Source organism: Astyanax mexicanus, chromosome 11 (assembly GCF_023375975.1).
Source record: "Astyanax mexicanus isolate ESR-SI-001 chromosome 11, AstMex3_surface, whole genome shotgun sequence".
NCBI lineage: Eukaryota > Metazoa > Chordata > Actinopteri > Characiformes > Acestrorhamphidae > Astyanax > Astyanax mexicanus.
Window position 1 is genome coordinate 1,567,283 of NC_064418.1, and position 21,724 is coordinate 1,589,006.

Sequence of the window (21,724 nt, forward strand, 5' to 3'; positions counted from 1 at the left end):
CTGTTGGGAATGACTTTGTACTTCAGAGGGAACATCTGACCCTGTAAAGACCAATACTTTACCTTTGAGGGTACAATTATGAAGAGTGTACCTTTAGGTACAAAAAAATACTTATATCGTACCTCTGTTTTTTTTTTTTTTTTAGAGTGTAATGATAACTTCTGCTAGCATAATTCTAGCATCTAGATCTAGAGCATTTTAGCCTTAATCAGAAAATTGTATCATCATCAAAAACTTAAGCTTGTCTGTTATAGTGAAATAGTGAAATAATGTCTCTTTTGGTTTTTAGAAAATTCTGCACAAAGCTGCCACTGGTGTTTTCCATTTCCCTCACAGCCTGTCCTGAACCTCCAGAAGGACTTGAGTGATGTTTATTCCACTCACACCACCTACCACTCACGGAACTGAATACCAAAATAAGTAGTGACTAGTTTTGTAACACTGCAGTTTGGGTTTAATCATAAGCTTCATTCTACTGACCAACAATTATAATAAATAACTATTATATAATTACAGAGATTGCTTTTTAATTCTCACAAATCATTAAACTCTCTCTGAAGGCATAGAAGACCCTAAGGATTGCACACTTTTTGTATCTTAATCATGCTACATAATAAATAAGCTTATTATAAGCTGAATTTCAGATGGTTCTAATAGCTGTATCTGTGCTGACTGTCTTCTGAGGATATCCGTTCATTAAGGAGATAGATGTAGATGAGATTTTGAGAAGTTGTTTTTTGTTTTCTAGATGCACAGTGCCGTGGTAATGATGTTTGACTTATTCTTGCTCTTAATGTGCACCATCTATCAAACATTAGAGCTTCATTTCTGTTCTCTGCTTCATAAATATTACAAATGTGATCGTTAATGGAGTACAAATGTTTTCTCATTAATTACATTATGTGAAACAAGCTTTTTCCTCATTTGACCCCATTTCTAAGTAAGCCTAGATTTGTGCATTTGTTTGTTTTCTCTCTTGTAACGGAAGCTAAAATTGATTTTTGCAGAATCATCCCTGGCTTTCGCTGGCGTCTCCGTCACTTTTCTGCATCTGAAGATGGACACATTGGAGTCGGAGCTGACCTGCCCGATTTGTCTGGAGCTGTTTGATGACCCTCTGCTGCTGCCCTGCGCCCACAGCCTGTGCTTTAACTGTGCCCAGCGCATCCTGATCACCCAGTGCGCCTCAACCCCAGAATCTTCGCATCCTCCATCAGCCTTCCAGTGCCCGACCTGCCGCTATGTCATCACCCTCAACCAGCGAGGCCTAGAGGGGCTCAAGCGTAACGTCACCCTGCAGAACATCATCGAACGCTTCCAGGAAGCCTCTCTGAGCGGACCCAACTCGCCGAGCGAAACTCGACGCTGTAACCGAGAGCGCGATCGTGAGAGTTCACCGTTCGGTTTAACCGACGCTCCAGCCATGAGTGCTAAAGAGTCAGTGCAGTGCCAGTTCTGCGATCAGGACCCTCCTCAGGACGCGGTAAAAACCTGTATCACCTGTGAGGTGTCGTACTGCGAGGAGTGCCTGAGGGCCACGCACCCAAACAAGAAGCCCTTTACCGGCCACCGGCTGACCGAGCCGCTGCCGGACTCTCGACTCCGGGGTCTGGCCTGTTCTGAACATGCAGACGAGAAGGTTAACATGTACTGCATAACCGACGAGGTCCTGATCTGCTCTCTGTGTAAGCTGGTGGGACGACACAGAGACCATCAGGTGGCGGCACTTGGAGAGAGATACGAAAAACTTAAGGTAAGAACCAAAAAAAGAAGAATTTGAGTATGTGATTGAGAATGTGATTAATCACTGACCTCAGATTCATTCCATTAGGCAAGACATTTTCAGTAACTAATGTGTTCTCCTTTAGTATATATATATATATATATACAGTGGGAGATGCTAGGCTAACAACATTGCTAACAATCAATAGGACAAAGCTTTCCCTAGTCTCATATTATGTCAACATTACTGTACATTACATGTGGTGGATGCTTTTATCCAAAGTGACTTACAAACAGTTTAAAATGTTCATTAGCAGTAGTGTACATAGAAGTTCAAAGCAAAAGTATTTTTGACAAGGTAAAATGTGGGAGTAAGTGCTCTTTAAAGCATGAAAACGAATCAATTTTGTTTGCTCTAAAATCTTTTGTTTTTATGTGTTATTAAGTGAAACATCGAAACAAAAACAACTAGACACAAAAATAGCTTCTTTCCCATGGCGATCACTCTTCTGAACTGTTGATCTAAAAGTTATCCCCACTTTGGCTATTTTTCATTTGCATTATTAGTGTTGCAGTTTACTTACTCCGGGTGTGCTTTGCCAAATTCTGTGTTTTTATATATATGGACACTAATTTTGTTCTTTTATTAAATGCTGTCTCAATGTACAGAGCAGTTACATCCAAAAAAACTACCAAACCACTGTTTTTAGAATGTATATATTAAACATTGCAGGGATGATCATGCCAGGTGAAATGACACTGAAAGCATTAATTAAAATATTTTATCTCTTCAGAAATACTCAGGAATATGTCTTCTTTCATAAGTATGAACGTTGAAAGAAAAAGGTTTAGGGACTTCTGCTTTAATGTAGGTGTGTAGATACTGTATCTCTGCACAGTTTGATAATGTGTTTCTAATGGAGAGGCCATTTTCAATAGTGACCTTACCACTGCTTGTTTGAATAACTCATTCTAAAAAATGTTTAATCCATTAGTAGCACTTTAAAATAAGGTTCCTTCATAAATGGTTTACAAATACTTTATAAACAAGTGTATTAATGGTTATTAATTACGTTATAAACCATTGTTAATTAGTTACAACACATAAATAGCATGGGCAAATAATGACTCTACAATTGTTTATACTGTTAAACCTCAGGTCTTATTAGATTCTTATCTTACTTTGTATTTCACATCATTAATAACTTTTATCTTAATAACTTTGACTAAACTGACTAAACTCTATATTATTTTTTTTAGATATGTTAAAAAAGTCTTTGTCACTGTTGTTCTTTCTATTGTTTCTATAAGTTGTAAGTGCTTATTCATGTTTTTAAAGTATTTACAGCTTAATTTATAACCATTAATAAACTCCTTTATGAACTTTTTATAAAGCCTTGACAAAGAAGCCTTATTTTAAAGTGGTATCAATCCGTTTAATCTGAGGGGAGATAAGAGAGACGATGTACAGAGAAGACCAATACAAGAGAAAAATATGTTAATAAAAAGCATAATTTAAAACCTGTAGAATGTAACAGGAGAAGTCTTGAAGCTTTAAACTTTTGAGTGGATTAATATTTAGATGACATGACTGGAGATGTCAGAATACCTCAGGGAAGCTCTGTCATGTCATTATTCAGTATTAAAGCTTTTTTTTAAGGCAGTGTTTTTGCTTTCATCTGCTCTTGACTTTTCTGAGATTGACTGGAGGGGCTCAAATGTTTCATCTGGAATTAAGAATTTAATTCACGACTACAGTTCTTAGATGTGAGGCTTTAGCAATTACTTCATATTGGCGTCAGTATAATAAAAGACACTGCTTTATTATTGCAGTCCTGGTCTCCTTTCAGCCGAATCAAAGGATATTTGACCTCTTTCCTCAGACCCTTGAGTGTTTCTGCTATTTCTGCAGTTTAATCTGCTCTCTTATATTAATAAGGTGATCATTTCTGCTGTCCCTGTGTTAAACTCGATCTGTAATAAAGGTGATCTAATATAGGTCTATGTATGTCATAAATCTCGTACTGGTTTCTTTATCTGATTCAATAAAACAGGAAAAAGTTAATACTAATCAAAACTGTGGATTAGCAAGACACAAATTCACATTTAAGGGAAAAAAACACAGCGCATCCAACAAGAACTGAAGCCTCATCCATCTATCTTCTTAAACCAGTAAACACACACTAAAAATCGACAAAAATTGAGAAAATTGTTTCCACTGGCTGTTCATATCGTCACTGTTCAATGAAATTCTTGTCTCCATTTTTTTTTTTTTAACTTCATAATTTAAACACACAAAACTGTTCCTTCTTACTATGTGTCAAAATGTCTTGATGAATGGACCAAAAGAAATGATCTAATATGACCTAAAATAAACTCTTTTTTCATTGACTTCTATTTAAAATTATGAAGGTTTTCTCTCTTTCCTGTAAAGCTGTTGGTTTAGAGATACTTGTTTTTCATTGGACAGTGACGATATACATCACAATAAACACACACTTAACCAGTGCACCTACACCAGTCTACACACATTTAAATTAGTGAATTACACAAGTAATTGATTATTCAAACAGTACTTTTATACCAGTACACAGATATACAACCACCTGGGATAAATGCATATTGTTGCTGTTCAATGAAAAACAAGCATCTCCATTTTTAATCTATAATCTTTTAATCTTTAATGTCAATTTAAACTGACAAACTGTCCTTTACCCTGCGCCAAAAATTATTGGAACTGACCGATGGAAATATTCCAAGATAACATGAAATAAACTCTTTTTACATTGACTTCCATTGAAAATTTAAAAGGTTCTGCACACAAAATGTTCTGCACTTAAAGCAAAAAGAGCACAACAGCTTCAAGCTTACATTAACATCATTAAAATGTCACTGACTAAGACCTGAGTACATAACCACATTTGAGTACTGACCAGGCTAAAAAATGTGAGGGGTAGTTTGGGAGGGGCACTGGGTGATGTATGGGTTTAGGGGTGGGGCAGGAGGTAGAGGTGCTATCCTCGACTATAGCACAGTTGGACACGAGAGGAGCTGCAGAGGCAGAAATGACCACAGTAAAAGCATTTTTAAAGGTTAGGAAATGTTTGTACAAATTGTAAACATGACTCGTTTGATTTATTACTTTTAAAGGAACACATTTCAGTTAGTAATGGAAAAAATAATTATATATAAAAAATAAGTATAGTGGCTCTTAGATTCTAACCCAGATCTGAGTACCTACCTAGACCTGATTACTTACAAATACCTTAGTACTGGTCTAAATGTGGGTACTGACCTAGAATTGAGTACTGACCAGAACTGGACCTAAAATCCAATCTAGAACCAATCTAGACCTGATCTGCACACATTTACAGGAGTTTAAATTATGATTATATTCAGATTTGTACAGATGTGTCTCAGTTTAAATGCTTTGCATGTGGATATATAGGGTTTATCAAAGTTTTTTATCAGAAACACAAATATTAATCCCTCACTCACTGATGTTTCCTTTACTCTTGACTCCTGACTCTCACATCTCCAATTGTGTGATGGCTCTGAGGGACATTAGCTGCTTGAGCGTGACAGATCTGAAACATCTCCAAATCTGAAGTTTGGCAGCGCTGAAACCAGCAGCCAGTAAACATTCCAGCTCATGCTCTTCTGAAATGAAAAGAGTCTTTTTAGAATAAATATTAAAGAGAAACACATTACAGACTGTATCATATTTGATGCATCTCTGTTTCTGCTGGTGTTCTGGTGTTGGACCCTGTGGTCTTTACTCTTGGCAGCAGCAGGAGACTCAGAGAGAGACTCTAAAGCAGATGTGAAATATGATCGAGGTGTTTATTTCAGAGCCAGACTTTTTCCTTTAAATGTCTTTAAATGTCTTTAAATGTTTGTGGAAGAACTCATTATTTCTAATCAGCGCTAAGCTCAGCCTCACTCACCCCTCACTGTACAGTTAAACGAGTTGCAAAAGTTAAGCAAAAGTTATATTCTGAAGCAGAAATATTTTGAATACAATTATTCAGTGGTTTGAGTTTGTACAGTATATCATTTGTTCTGAGACTCCTCCCCCAAATGGCATCCCGTTCAATCTTTGCATCATTTATTTTAAAACTCTGAGACTCTGAGACCGTGACTTTATGGACACAGCTCTGTTAGAAAAACACATTTCTATTTTACAGTTTTACCCTTCAAATTGTCTTGCATGTTTTGCTAAATGTTCCAATAGTTATCGAAAAGATGCTGGGCTCCTCCCCCAACTGTGATTGGTCCTAATGACTGTCTTGTTTGTTCTGAGACTCCTTTGGCTGTTATTGGACCCCAAACTGTGATAGATCCTAATTTCTGTCTTGTTTGTTTTGAGACTTAATGCTCCTTCTTCTCCTTTGACTGTGATTGGTACCAATAGTTGTCTTGTTTGTTCAGGGCTCCTCCCCCTCAACTGTGATTGGTTCTAATTTCTGCCTCCTTTGTTCTGAGACTCCTCTGTCAACTGTGAATGGTTCTGGTCTATTACCATGATTGGCCCTAAGTAACACTTAATTTTTCAGAGACTGTGATTGGTCATTGTTTCCTCAATGTCGAGACTTGTCCTCCAACTGTGATGTGTCCTGGTCCATGATTTGTTTGTTCTGAGACCCCCCCACCCAACCACCACTCAACCACGATTGGCCCTTAGTAAAACTTTATTTTTCAGAGACTTTGTTTGATCCTACTATCTTCCTCATTTATTCTAGACAACTTCCTCAATGTTGAGATTCCTCCCCCCTACTGTAATTGGTCCTAATTTCTGCCTCCTTTGTTCAGTGACTCCTTTTTCAGCTGTGATTGGTCCTGGCCTATTTTTTTTTTTTTTTTTTGAGACCGCCCCACCCATCCATTACCCAACCACGATTGGCCCTTAATAACCCTTATTTTTTAGAGACTGTAATTGGTCCTACTCTTGTTCTGGACTATTTCCTCAATGTTGAGGCTTGTCCCCCAACTGTGATTGGTCCTGGTCTATTATCTGTTCGTTCTGAGACCCCCCACCCAACTATGATTGGCCCTTAGCAACATTTTATTTTTCAGAGACTGTGATTGATCGTACTCTTGTTCTGAACTATTTCCTCAATGTTGAAATTCGTCCTCCAACTGTGATTGGTCCTAATTTCTGCCTACTTTGTTCTGAGACTCCTCTTTCAAATGTGAATGGTCCTGGTCTATTACTTGTTTGTTCTGTTACCACCCCACCCCAAACCCCACCCAATGACGATTGGCCGTTAGTAACACTTTATTTTTTCGGATACTGTGATTGGTCATACTCTTCTTTTGGACTGTTTCCTCAGCATTGAGACTCCTCCTCCAACTGTGGAGGTCCTGGTCTATGATTTGTTTGTTCTGAGATCGCCCACCAACCCCTGCCCAACCACGATTGTTCCTCATTTGTTCTGAGACTGTGATTGATCCTACTCTTTTTTCCTAATTTGTTCTGGACTACTTCCTCAATGTTGAGACTCCTCCCTCAACTGTGGTTGGTCCTGGTCTATTATTTGTTTGTTCTGAGACCCCTCCCCCCATCCCCCTATTACAGGAAAATACAATATTTGTTGTTGTGTGAGAACATTAAATAATAAATGACTATACACGTCTGCTGCAGAAGCTGGAACTCAGTCTGTTTTTAATTTTTTATTCTGAGCGAGTTTGGAGAGGACCTCTTGCTAAATAATTAGAAGAGAGCTATTCCTCAACAAACACACACACCTGCACACACTCACACACCTATACACACACACTTGGCAGGTGATCACATCGTTGTCTGCTGTAACTAATAAACAGAGAGTAACTTGAAACGGATGAATAAGGGAAGTCTGGCGGCTTCCTCCGTTTGGATGCGGTGTTTGGCTCCACACCTCTGGCTCGGGAGTCTCTTTTCCTTCCTGAGACCGAACCTGATAGTGCAGGAAATCGCCCCGGTGGACAGAAAGTGTCTGGGCATGAAAACAGCCTTTTTTCCTGGACAGCCGACACTTTCTCCTGCAGACCGGTGTCTAAGAACATAAAGCCCCTGAAGCGCCGGATACGGGGGAATGCAGGACTGTGGAGGTGATATCAGCGATACTATCGGATGAGACGTGATGTTATCTTCATTCATCCATTCTTCTAAAACCGAACTGTGAAAAACATACACCCAGCAGTTCATAACATTAAAACTATGTTCAGAAAAACGCCGGTTCGAATCCTGGTCATGCAGCTTGCGATCAACTGCCAGAGCCCCGAGAGTGCACAGTTGGTCTTGCTCTCTCTGGGTGGGTACAGTACAGTAGATGGTGCTCTCGCTTTCCCCTCATCACTCCTAGGGTGATGTGGATCAGCACAAAGCTGCGTCTGTGAGCTGCTGTATCTATCTACAGCTAATACAGTAAACTGTAGCTGTAAAAATCTGTAATCACTGATGAAATGTTGACGAATTCAGACCTGCGGGTTTAAATGAGAGTAACTGAGGTCTCTGATCCTCCTTTTAAACTGAACTCAGATCACAGGTCAGATCAATCTAATTCTGCTAAAATAAAACCCTGCTAAATATAGAAGCTCTCGGTGGCTTTCAGCACCTGTGTTTGGCATGAATTAAAGATTTGGAAGCTTCAATAAAAGGCAGGGGTTACGCTGGCGGCGGATTACTGGATCACAACCTGGAAAAGCTTTGACCCAAAAGAGCCGTCGTCCTGCGTCTGCAGCGCCGTGACTCACTACACCAGATTAATTCTGCTCCCATGACTCTGAACGTGCACACACACACACACACACACACACACATAAACACACACTTACAGGCATGCACATACACTCACACACATGCACATACAGTACCACGCATGCACATACACACACGCATGAACATGCATATACACTCACACACATGCACATACAATTACACACATGCACATACACTCACATGCATGCACATACACTCACTTACATGCATGCACATACTCTTACACTCATGCACATACACTCACATGCATGCACATACACTGACACGCATGCACATACTCTTACATGCATGCACATAATCTTACACGCATGTACACACACTGACATGCATGCACATACACTCACTTACACGCATGCACGTACAATTACATGCATGCACATACTCTTACACACATGCACATATTCTTACACTCTTGGATATAACAAACTTTTAACAAACATAATCCATAATCTAACCTTTTAAAATGATTTATTAGTTTAAAAAAAAAGTTTGAGAGGATAAAAGCTGTTTCTGTAAAAGTTTACTTTACGTAATTCGCTGTTCCGCACCGCTCTCTAAAGCACAGACCGTAATCACAGCCTGCATTTTTCATCAGTTCTAAACCGCGGCGACAGCGTAATGCGGCACGATATGAATTTTTCAGATAATACATACTGTATGCTGCAGCTGCTCGCTTTTTTCTTTTTTTATTTTATTTTAGCGTTTAACAGCAGCAGAGGCAGCAGGATAAACACTGACTGTACATCAGGGATTAGGCTGAGGATTGACCACCCACCCCCACACTGACCTACTGTGTAAACTGCTGTGTTTACGCAGCTCGCATTAACGTGCATCCAGTATGTATTGCATGAGTGGATTTGGAAGTTTAAGTGATAAAAGCTTTTATATAGGGTTAAAACCTTTGCTGGGCTGGAGCTGAGGTCTGATGGAGGCTGGGGATGAGGACTGGAGCTCGGGGGGGATTTGAGGCCAGTGGGTGAGAGAGGGATTTCTGCATGGTCTGGTTTTCTCTCTCTCTTCACATCAGTGCTTCCCTCCCTCCTCCTCTCCCTCCTCTTCCTCCTCCTCTTGGTCCTCCTCCTCTCGGGCTGTCGGGTTCATACAGGCATCTACGACTCTCACAGTGCTGAGAGACGGATCCAGGCGGAAGGTGGAGTACAAAAAGAACAGCACAGATGGATGTACGGGGTTTATTACTATTTTATTACACTATTATTTATTGTTTATTACTAGGATTTTTTTTCTTTTCTGCAGATGAAGATAAATATATGTGTGTATATATGTGTGTGTATATGTTTAATATGTTGTTTTAAAGAGTGATGAATGTTTATCCTTCTCTCCATCTCCAGCAAGGACTGGAATCCAGTCTGAGCAGCCTGGTCAAGCGCAATAATGAGCTGGAGGGTCTGATGGGGAAGCTGATCCAGACCTGTCAGCATGTCGAGGTGAGAGATTTTACTTATCCATTATATACAACTCAGGAAAAAATAATAAGAGAGCACTTAAACTTAAAAATGACGAGTTTCTTTGATTTTACCAAATTAAAAACCTCTGGAATATAATCAAGAGGAAGATGGATGATCACAAGCCATCAAACCACCAAACTGAACTGCTTGAATTTTTGCACCAGGAGTAAAGCAGCATAAAGTTATCCAAAAGCAGTGTGTAAGACTGGTGGAGGAGGAGGACATGATGCCAAGATGCAAGAAAAAAAACCTATTAAAAAGCAGGGTTGTTCCATCAAATATTGATTTCTGAACTCTTAAAGCGACTTTATGAACTTTATGAATAGGAACTTGTTTTTTTTGCATTATTTGAGGTCTGAAAGCTCTGCGTCTTTTTTGTTATTTCAGCCATTTCTCATTTTCTGTAAATAAATGCTCTAAATGAGAATATTTTTATTTGGAATTTGGGAGAAATGTTGTCTGTAGTTTATAGAATAAAACAACAATGTTCATTTTACTCAAACATAAACCTATAAATAGCAAAACTTTTTTCCAGAGCTGTATTTACTATATCTACAATCCAGTGGCAAATCTCTATTGAAAATGCTGTATAGTGGGGAACCAAGTGGTCCATCAGTCTAAAGTGTTGCCACTTTGACTGAGAGATCGCTGGTTGGAATCCTGGTTATGCAGCTTGCCATCAGCTGCCGGAGACCTGAGAGAGCACAGTTGGTCTTGCTCTCTCTGGGTGGGTACAGTACAGTAGATGGCGCTCTCTCTTTCCCCTCATCACTCCTAGGGTGATGTGGATCAGCACAAGGCTGCGTCTGTGAGCTGATGTATCAGAACCGAGTCGCTGCGCTTTCCTCCGAGCGTTAGCGCTGTGATGCTACTCGGCAATTGGCCTAGCTAAACTGTGTAGTCCAAGTGTAGGTTTAATCTTTGTCTGAAAAACTGATATAAGGTGCTACCAAATACAGTACCATACCAGTACCAGTGCTTGGACATTGTTGTAAAGGTATATATAGTATTTTCTGTTTATATTCTGTATCAAAAAGTGTCTCTGCCACAGTTCATTAAATATTAGATGTTATTTTTGAGGTTTATTATTGTAAATTAAAGGTCAACTGATGTTTTTTTTCCATTCTGATGAACATGTCGACTCTTTGAGCGCTGGCTGAGAAGAAGCCGGTGACTCAGCTGTAGCGTAATTGACTGTGATGGTTTGTTTGTACTGAGTGAATCTGTGAGCCGCAGCATATGTGGGTCCATGAGTCACGCCCTCGTCTGCAGCCGAAGCGACACTAATCTGTCGGTGATCAGCTGCCGTGCTGTTCATACGTTTTCACTACTGTTTACAGATGAACGCATCCCGACAGGAGAACAAGCTGATAGAGGAGTGCGACCTTCTGATCGACATCATCCAGCAGCGGAGACAAATCATCGGAACCAAGATAAAAGAGGGAAAGGTACGAATACATTAAAATAAACGATAAACCATAAGAACAGTTGTAGTGGAAACAGTAAAGAACCCAACATAAACAATTACCTTCTTCTTTTACTCATTGGCCACTTTATTAGAAACACCTACCTAACCTTGTGCTTCCACTCACTCTCTGGCCACTTTATTAGAAACACCCTATCTACCTTGTGTTTCCCCTCACTCTGGCCACTTTATTGGAAACACCTACAGCACCTTGTTCTTCCACTCACTCTCTGGCCACTTTATTAGAAACACCTACAGAACCTTGTGCTTCCGTTATCTCACTCTGGCCACTTTATTGGAAACACCTGCCTAACCTTGTGCTTCCACTCACTCTCTGGCCACTTTATTAGAAACACTCTGGCCACTTTATTAGAAACACCTATCTAACCTTATGCTTCCACTCACTCTCTGGCCACTTTATTAGAAACACCTTCAGAACCTTGTGCTTCCATTTTCTCACTCTGGCCACTTTATTGGAAACACCTACTAAACCTTGTGCTTCCACTCACTCTCTGGCCACTTTATTAGAAACACTCTGGCCACTTTATTAGAAACACCTATCTAACATTATGCTTTCACTCACTTTGGCCACTTTATTAGAAACACCTACTTAACTTTGTGCTTCCACTGACTTTGGCCACTTTATTAGAAACACCTATCAAATCTTATGCTTCCACTCACTCTCTGGCCACTTTATTAGAAACACCTACCTAACCTTGTGCTTCCACTCACTCTCTGGCCACTTTATTAGAAACACTCCCCTAACCTTGTGCTTCCACTCACTCTCTGGCCACTTTATTAGAAACACTCTGGCCACTTTATTAGGTACACCTATCTAACATTATGCTTTCACTCACTTTGGCCACTTTATTAGAAACACCTACCTAACCTTGTGCTTCCATTCTCTCACTCTGGCCACTTTATTAGGAACACCTACAGAACCTTGCTCTTCCACTCACTTTAAAACCGCTTACCTTGTATTTCCACGTATTAATAATAAATAAAGTGATAGAAGAGGGAAAAGGGAAGCTCCTGTTCTCTCAGAGGAGTGGTGTTTCCTTCCTCTCCGTATGTCAGGGTGAAAGGTGGAGCACCACCCTGCAGAACAGATAACAGCAGCATCCTCTCCAAAATTAAAGCAACAGTACTGATCTCCTTATCATCATAATGATAAGGGTTCCAGGTAAACAGTTCATCACTGGCCACTTTATAAGAAACATCTACCATGTGATTCCACTCGTATAGGTGTCCAGTGTGTTGTTTCTTTTGTCACATCGCTGTAATCACAGTATCAGTCCTGTCAGGTGAGCAGTACTCTCTGAGAGAGATCCTGTCAACTGTAGTTCACTCTTCTTCTGACTGTGTCCTGATTATCTGATAGAGCTTAGATCAGGCCTAACAAATCTAGCCCTGACCCGACCCGCCACATAAACTGTCATTATGAGCACAAGCCTGATTTAAACCCCACATTTTTTTTGTAAGTCGTTAAAACTGAGCTTTTTAAAAAACATTTTGGGGCTGTTTGAATGAGCAAAATCTGTTTTGTGAGGGTGCAATACACTACTGCAGTCTAGCGCGACAGAGAGACAGGGGAGGAATGTAAACAAAAAGCTCACCAGAAAAGCATTTTATTTTATTATTTTATTTTATTTTTATTTTCATTATAGTTCAAACCTCACTGCTCTAATCTAATATAAGAATATAAATTACTCTCTAAGCAAGCAAACTTTTTTGGCTTTTCTAACTGAATCTTCTCCACACGTGGTGTTTCAGGTGGTCCGGCTGCGTAAGCTGGCGCAGCAGATATCCAGCTGTAAGCAGTGCATCGAGAGGTCGTCCTCCCTCATCACCCAGGCTGATCAGGTGCTTAAAGAGACGGATCACGCTCGCTTCCTGCAGACCGCACGCAACATCGCAGAGAGGTACGCTAGTTTAACACCAACACTGTAAATCCACTAAAATAAATTAAACCTGTTTTACGTATTTTGAGTTAAGTGATCATTTGGGGCCACATGTAGTTTAGTCTGTTGTCATTGGCAGCTTCTTTTCCATTGGCTTCTGGCACAATCTATTTGCATACTCGGAGCATCCCCCAGTTTCTGACAGACACTCATCGTCAGTGTGTAGTTATCCCCTCTAGGCTACCTGCTTGGTCTCTGTGTTGTAGGCTATAAGAACAAGCATCATTTTCTGAGCTGCTACAGTAACTCTGTGTTACTCTGTGGTACGAGAAGACTAAATACAAAATTTACAAATTTCATTCATCTAACCATTACATTTAAAGTAGAATTATTATGCAAAGCAATTGATATAACGAAATAATAATAGACTATCATATATTTTGTGTTCTGGTGAAGTTGGCGGAAATTATATTAATTATGTAATTTTTACTAAAACCAATGTTGTACATAGTAGAATTGTATACAAGAGTCATTGATTCATACATGTTAATGAACAACATAGTTAATACAACACTAATGAGAGATTTGGGGGTGGGGGGTCTATTTTAGCCACAGTAGATCTAGTCAATGTTTAACCAGGCATGATCCACACTTCAGTTGCATGTTCTCATAAGGTGTAAATGAGTTTATTGTGCTTATAGAAGCTTCTAGCCTTACCATAACTCTTCATTTCCATCGTTTTCAGAGTTTCAATGGCAACAACTTCCTCACAGATCCTGATCCCAGAGGTCAAACTGAACGACACGTTTGACACCTTTGCACTGGACTTCAGCAGAGAGAAGAAGATCCTGGAGGGTCTGGATTATCTAACCGGTGAGTATCAGATTCATCATTCATCTTAACCCAGTAGAGTTCGCCAGTACTGTAGAGGTGTTTAAAAATGATGATGGAAAAAATGGAAAAATGCTGGAACATTTGCCAAATACAGCTCTGGAAAAAATAAGAGAGCACTTAAAAATATATATAAAAAAATGACGAGTTTCTTTAATTTTACCAAAGTTTAAACCTCTGGAATATAATCAAGAGGAAGATGGATGATCACAAACCATCAAACCACCAAACTGAACTGCTTGATTTTTTACACCAGGAGTAAAGTAGCATAAAGTTATCCAAAAGCAGTGTGTAAGACTGGTGGAGGAGAACATGATGCCAAGATGCATGAAAAAAACTGTGATTAAAAACCAACCAGGGTTATTCCACCAAATATTAATTTCTAAACTCTTAAAACTTTATGAATATGAACTTGTTTTATTTGCATTATTTGAGGTCTGAAAGCTCTGCATCTTTTTTTTTTTGTTATTTCAGCCATTTTTAAATTTTTCTGCAAATAAATGCTCTAAATGAGAATATTTTTATTTGGAATTTGGGAGAAATGTTGTCTGTAGTTTATAGAATAAAACAACAATGTTCATTTTACTCAAACATAAACCTATAAATAGCAAAATCAGAGAAACTGATTCAGAAACTGAAGTGAGGAGCTGAATGTTTGGATTTCCCTGGGTTTCTGTAAGACATGCACTGATTTTAGTGGGTTCTTTTTCTGGTCTAGCAGCATGGTTGCCTATTTCAGTCACAGCTGGAGAGTCTTACCGTAGAGACATCGTTTGATATCTGCGCTTTTGGCAGTAATCTCTACATTCTGACACTTTCAGCTGAGCACAGTCACACAGAGAGAGGGAGTTAGCTCAACTTTCAGACTATTGTTTGAGAGCACTTTGAGAATTCTGTGCTTTAGAGCCGTCAAAGCTTCCTGAGAAGTCGTATTAAGAGAAGACCTACTTTCCAAAGTCTCATAGATCCAGCATTTCTTTGCCTCTTGCCTCAGGATGAGTACTGGACACATTAGCACAACATCACAATAACGATAAACTTACGCCTGGGTGGATAATGCTGTTAACACTGCGCTAATATATGGAAACCATTGAGTTTTTTTTATCCAATATACTATATATATATATATATATATATATATATATATATATATAAGAAACAGAAATGCACTTCTCTGTTCTGCACTGTCCACTGTGGGTGATAATAAATTAATTCATGAATGTTATAAGATACACACATATATATATATATATATATATACATAGCACCTTTCTAGACACCCAAGGACACTCTACAATTATGTTTTACACGCAATCATTTATACTCAGCACTCATCCACACACCAGTGGAAAGTGGCAGCCAATAGCACACAGCGTACTCTCAACCGGAAACAATCTATCTATCAAACCCTGATGATAATTCTGATGAAATAATCCAACCTACTTTTGTTACAAGATTCAAAAATGGAAAAAGTAAAGAGTAAAGTTTTTTTTGGTCTTTTTTCCCTGAAATTCAATTGGGAGGGGAAGCAATGATTTTTTTTTTTATTTAATTTACCCTTAAGTGGTGAGATAATCAAACTAATAAACATTACACTGACCAAAGTAGACAACCACCAAAATGTGTATTTACAGCCATCCAGATTTGGTCTATATTCAAATCCCTTGCTTTTTTGAAGATAAACCATAAACAGGTTGCTATTTAGAAGACACTGATTTATAATTTTTTATTTTTGTAGCCCCGAATCCGCCGGTGATCCGTGAAGAGTTGTGCACAGCGTCCTACGACACTATCACAGTGCACTGGACAGCGGAGGATGAGTTCAGTGTTGTCTCCTACGAACTGCAGTACACAATCTTCACCGGACAGACCAACGTCGTCAGTAAGTTAAAAAAACACTAAACACACACAGTGCAGAAAGAGAATGCTTAAAAAAGAGGTTTCACACCTGGCTCTAACATTCACAGGAAGGTCAGTGCAGTAATTGGCCGACACTGGCAACACTACTTACTATGAAAATTCCTTTTTATTTGAGCTCATTTTTACTCATTTTCATTAGTTTTAAAGTCTAGTCTAATGTGTATATAAGCAGGTATATACATGTGTATTATCGGATATCACCATCAGCCCAGCATTTCCACATCAGTGCATCCCTAATTATTTTACAATATCATAAAATCATCTGTGTAATTGTTAGTCCTGATGCTGTCAGTCTGCCTGCTCCAAACTGTGATTTACACATTAAAGACTCCAACTCCCAGCATGCACTCACTCTGCTGATCACATGACACTACGGCGTTCATGCTCTCCAAGCTTCTGATTACACACACCTGGTCTTGTTAGTATAAATACCCCTTTGTTTCAGTTCCTCCTGGTCGAGTATTGAATCTAGCTTGCTCACTCTTCTACTAAGCGTTTCTTTTGTTTGTTTTTCCTTGTTTCCGGCCATTGTTCTGTTGCCTTGCCATTTGTACCGTTTGTTTACTGTTGCAGACCCTTATTTTTGTATTAAGACTACCCTTTTTGCCTAGTCCTTTTCCTGTTGGATTCATCATGTATGACCCTTTTGCCTGCTCACTCTAGTATATTGTTTATTATTTTTACTATTTCGATACTGACCCTGCCTGTCTCTGACTACTCCTGTAAGGTTTGTGTAACTCGGCTGATAGCTGGATGCTGGTGCCCAACATCAAGCAGAATCACTACACGGTTCACGGCCTGCAGAGCGGCACCAAGTATATCTTCGTTGTGAAGGCCATGAACCACGCCGGCAGCCGCAGCAGTGAACCCGGCAAACTGAAGACCAACAGTGAGTTCTGCGTTTCTGTATTTTACCCAAAACTGATCAAATTTAGCACCTATTGCTGTTACAGATGTGTAAATGTGTACACAAAACTTGTCTAATCCTTGTATATCGTATATGTAAGTATGTCCAAAACAGAGAAAGACCCTGTGAAGCAGATAAACATCAACTTATTTTCCTCATGCTTTACACCTTATTTTTATCCATACAGTGTAATAAAAATGTAGAATTTCTTTGAAACAATATCTTACACCCAGTCAACAGTCTATTTTACATTTAGGAATTTATTTACACCAATGGGTGCGTTGGTCTGGAAGTGAGGTGTGTTTAGAGTGTTTCTATGAAAATACATGTGCGCCACTGACTGATTAAAACCCTGACAACAGTCAACAGTCAGCCACCTAATCCTGTTTTAGCCATGCAGTCATGAAAACTTCACTTTTAACTAAACATTATAAAGAAATGAGAATAAAATAACATTACTGTTCTCTTGTGTATCTTCACAGTGTGAACGTGCAGCTCAGTATCTGTCTCTGCTGAGACGCGCAAAAGCGCTGCACTGTTATGATACGAACGCGCCAAAGTCAGAGCTCACCTGACTCTTAAAGGGAATGACTACTGGAGCACTGATTGCCCTAAGTCTTTATCATATTTAATATTTCTGCTGTAAAATGAGAGTAATGTGATCCTAAACCTGCAGGTCAGCCGTTTAAGCTGGACTCTAAATCCGCTCACAAGAAGCTGAAGGTTTCTCATGATAACCTGACGGTGGAGAGAGACGAGACATCTTCTAAGAAGAGCTCTCAGGACCGGTTCGGAAGCACTGGGAGTTACGGGGTCACTGGGAACGTCTACATCGACAGCGGACGCCACTACTGGGAGACTCTGATTGGAGGAAGCACATGGTGAGTGCATGATTTTTGATAGTATTCATAAGCACATTCACATTAACATTCCCACTCTTTTTTGTATAGTATAATTTAGTCCCCATAAAACCAACAAAAAATGAGGTTGAGGCCAAAACTAAACAAACAACTTCACTTAACATTCGGCGGAAGTATGAATACTAAGATTTCTGAGAATTTCATTAACTAATTTCATTAGCTACCAAGAGGTAATCTAATCATAAATGTACCTCAATAGTGCCACTCCAATCATGAATTTACTTCAGCAGTGCCATTCTAGTCACACACTTAGCTATCTCATTAGTGTTATTCTTATTATAAATGTACCTCAGTAGAGTTTTTATTATCACAAATGTACCTTAGTAGAGTAATTGAGTTATTCTTATCATAAATGTACCTTAATAGTGTTATTCTCATCATACATTACCTCAGTGGTGTTATTCTATTCATAAATTTAGCTCAGTTGTGTTATTCTATTCATAAATGTACCTCAGTAGAGTTATCATAAATTTACCTTAGCAGATAAAGTAGAGTTATTCTATTCATAAATCTGATCATTATAAATTATGTAGCAATTTCACTGTTTTTTTCTGAAGACAGAAAATGCTTTTTGTACCATTTTCCGCTAAATAATTTAATGTGCCCAACATTTGGTTCATATCTACTATTGTTATCTTAGTATCAGCCAAATTATGCTGTAAGCTTTAGCGCAAAACTAGAGCAGAAGCAAACATCACACACCAAGCATGTAAAGGCTGATTAAGTAGTAGTTCTTTAGTTTTCCCTTAGATGCTTTAGGAACTTATTTAGACAAAATCTACGTTCTGAAAAGCACATGGTCGAACCTTTAGAGTAACAACACTGTTCATCTTCCACAGGTTCGCCATCGGCATCGCCTATAAATCTGCACCGAAGCACGAGTGGGTGGGGAAGAACTCTGCCTCGTGGGTTCTGTCCCGCTGCAATAACTCCTGGGTGGTTCGGCACAGCGGTAAAGAGCTGGCGGTGGATCCTTCGCCCCACATGCGGCGCATCGGCGTCCTGCTGGACTACGATCTGGGATCGCTGGCGTTTTACGACGCTGCAGGAACGCAGCACCTGCACACCTTCGACATCGCCTTCTCCCAGCCCGTCTGCCCCGTCTTTAACGTCTGGAACAAGTGTCTGACCATCCTGACCGGCCTGCCCATACCCGACCACCTGGAGATTAATGACCCGCGGGCATAGGGGGCACTGTCTGATCTGTGATTTTATCAGATTTATCAGCATTTATAACACTTTTAAACCAGAATGAACAAAATCCTGCCACTTTTGGAAACTGAATCACAGCTTTGGACTTTTGCAGTTTTAAACGTATTTGCTGACCTTAAACGTATTTAAGGTCAGTTTGGACTGTTTTGTTGACCTTTTCTTTGCACATTAATTCACATTATTCATTTGGTCGCCTGCAGAAACATTATGGGACACAATGTGTGCAAACAGTAGAGGAGAGCAGGGCACAAACTAGCTGTGGGAAAAATATGCATTTTTATTTTATTTCTAACTGGTTTAAGAAGAACATACTTTTGGTCGTATTCTCATGTTCCCCTGAGCTGTGTGTAAAAGTCCCAGGATTTACTGCCATATTATTTGAGTTACCTGTCGGTAGTGTAATTAAAGCACCGTTATGAACCAAATACACAAGTCACAATTACAGCTAGAAGAATACAAGTAAAAATACTAAAATACAAAGACCACACATGGTGGAAGTGCTGTAGGATTGATCAAATTAATTTAATTAATTTGATAATCAAATGCCAGATGACTTTTCTCCAGTCTAAAACAGTAGATAGGCTCGATGTTTTGATCTTTTATGTGACCTTTATGTGTTTATTTTTTGCACTTTTCTTTAACAGAAATATAAGGAGGTTATTTTTTTACTCTGTTTATTATAAAAGCTGCTTGTGTGGTTAAAGAAACCTGCTTGCGACAGTATTTCTTTAAAATGCTCCAAATTAAAAAACTAAATTCAATCATTCATTCAATCAAAAATCGCTCATTTATTTGAAAAATATCGAGATTTTAATGTTTTACAGCATTGCCCAACCCTATGTGGTGCAGGTAGTTTCTCAGGCTGCGATTACTGTACTTTTCCATGCCTTCAAGGCCAGTTTTCATGATCATATGATTTTTAAAACATCAGTGCAGACATGGACAATAAAACCAAAAATAAGACTAAAACTATAAATGTTATAGTTATTTTTATTATTTATCAAAAGGTAAATTGTGCCTCGCTGTCCTCTCCAGCAGCTACATCTCTCTCTTCAAACTCAAAATCTAGTGGCTATTTTCACATCATGTATTTTTTTTTGTCTGTAGCCAGTACTGATGCTCATCAATTAAACTCATCCAATCCCACGTGTCAGAGGTCAGTGGTGTAGCGTGTCCTTCCTGTGCTTGGTGATTTTGCTTTAATTGCACTAGTTTGTATTTTCCTTAATGCACAGTTAATCTGGCTTAAAGAACCTGGTCAAGTTAGCCAAAAACACTTAAACACTCCACAGGTTTTTGCACCTTGTGTTTGCTGTGATGCTTCACAACAGCAAAAGGCTGAAGACTATGGGTACTTCAATAACACGACACGTTTCAGGATCATCAGGATCATCAGGATCACGTAAACTCCCACCAGGATCATCAGGAGCTCAGGAACAGAAATCCCGGTTACTGACAGAAGCACAGACATGCTGCATGGACGCACAGACACTGATCAGCACCTTCTACAGTTTGACTGGGTTTATAATAATGTCGCTGTGAGTTCAGTTCAAGCCCTGCTGCACTTTACCTGTAATTATGAGGTGCTTGATTTCTGCATTGTGAAGAAAACATAAAAAAATAGTCAACATGTCACATGATGTCTGTTGTCCAATCTCGTGTTCTGTATTGTTCAGTTTCTCCTCCAACCCCATCCACCATGATGCACTCTGTCCTGCTCTCAGATCTCTGTCAAACATCAAATTGTTTAATAAATACTGTTTAAAAATGAAAGTGTCAGAAATGTTTCACCATCCTTACAATGTTCTGTCCTGAAATGAAATGTAGGCCTTAAGGAAAAGTGCAGTTTTGGAAGTAATTGCATTGATGTAGTTTATTTGAATAGTTTTGTGATAACTTTTCCAAGTTTAAATTAGATTTACTACCGATTCTTTATTGAGTATATTATATTTTATGTTTGTACACCCTGCTTTAATTACCAATTAATGTGATACAGGTACACTAGGATACACTAAAAGGATACCCACCACTGTAAAGTCAAAATATTAAAATGTAATCGTACATTTGATATGCATAAATAAAATAAATGTTTTTATATATTGTTTTTCAGATGTTCTATTATATTTTATGAATTTATATAAATGTATATTAATGACACAGACATATGCAGAAAGCTTGACAAACTTAATAATAAACAATAATAAACGTATTTATAAATGTATTTATTTATTTATTTATTTATTTATTTATAAATTATTAATCCATTTGGAGGATAATAATAATAATAATAATAATAATAATAATAATAATAATAATAATAATAATAATAATAATAATAATAATTACATGTAGCTGTTAATACTATTGTTATTATTATTATTATTGTTATTGTGATTATTATTATTAAGATTATTATGATTATTATTATAGATTTATATTATAGTTATGTTATATTATTAATTATGTTATTAGTCTACTTATAATTTAGTCATATAATTTATTTTTAGTAAGAAGTAAAAAAAATAAAAATTAAAGACTTTTATTGTAGCCTTGGCTTTTA

At 38.5% G+C, this 21,724-nt stretch overlaps 1 protein-coding gene across 5 annotated transcripts in view; it reads left to right on the forward strand.

Moving 5' to 3' along the window:
- The window catches only part of mid1 (midline 1), a 37,357-nt gene extending 18,112 nt beyond the window's left edge, over positions 1–19,245 (forward strand). For all 5 annotated transcript variants that reach the window (XM_049485278.1, XM_049485279.1, XM_022665623.2 and 2 more), the window contains exons 2-10: positions 1,008–1,753; positions 9,832–9,927; positions 11,289–11,396; positions 13,187–13,335; positions 14,060–14,187; positions 15,944–16,087; positions 16,853–17,014; positions 17,709–17,913; positions 18,792–19,245. In XM_049485278.1, coding sequence (XP_049341235.1) covers positions 1,058–1,753; positions 9,832–9,927; positions 11,289–11,396; positions 13,187–13,335; positions 14,060–14,187; positions 15,944–16,087; positions 16,853–17,014; positions 17,709–17,913; positions 18,792–19,140 — 2,037 coding nt within the window. In that variant the 5' untranslated portion in view covers positions 1,008–1,057 and the 3' untranslated portion in view covers positions 19,141–19,245. The remainder of the gene's footprint in view (positions 1–1,007; positions 1,754–9,831; positions 9,928–11,288; positions 11,397–13,186; positions 13,336–14,059; positions 14,188–15,943; positions 16,088–16,852; positions 17,015–17,708; positions 17,914–18,791) is intronic.
- Positions 19,246–21,724: the final 2,479 nt, after the last annotated feature.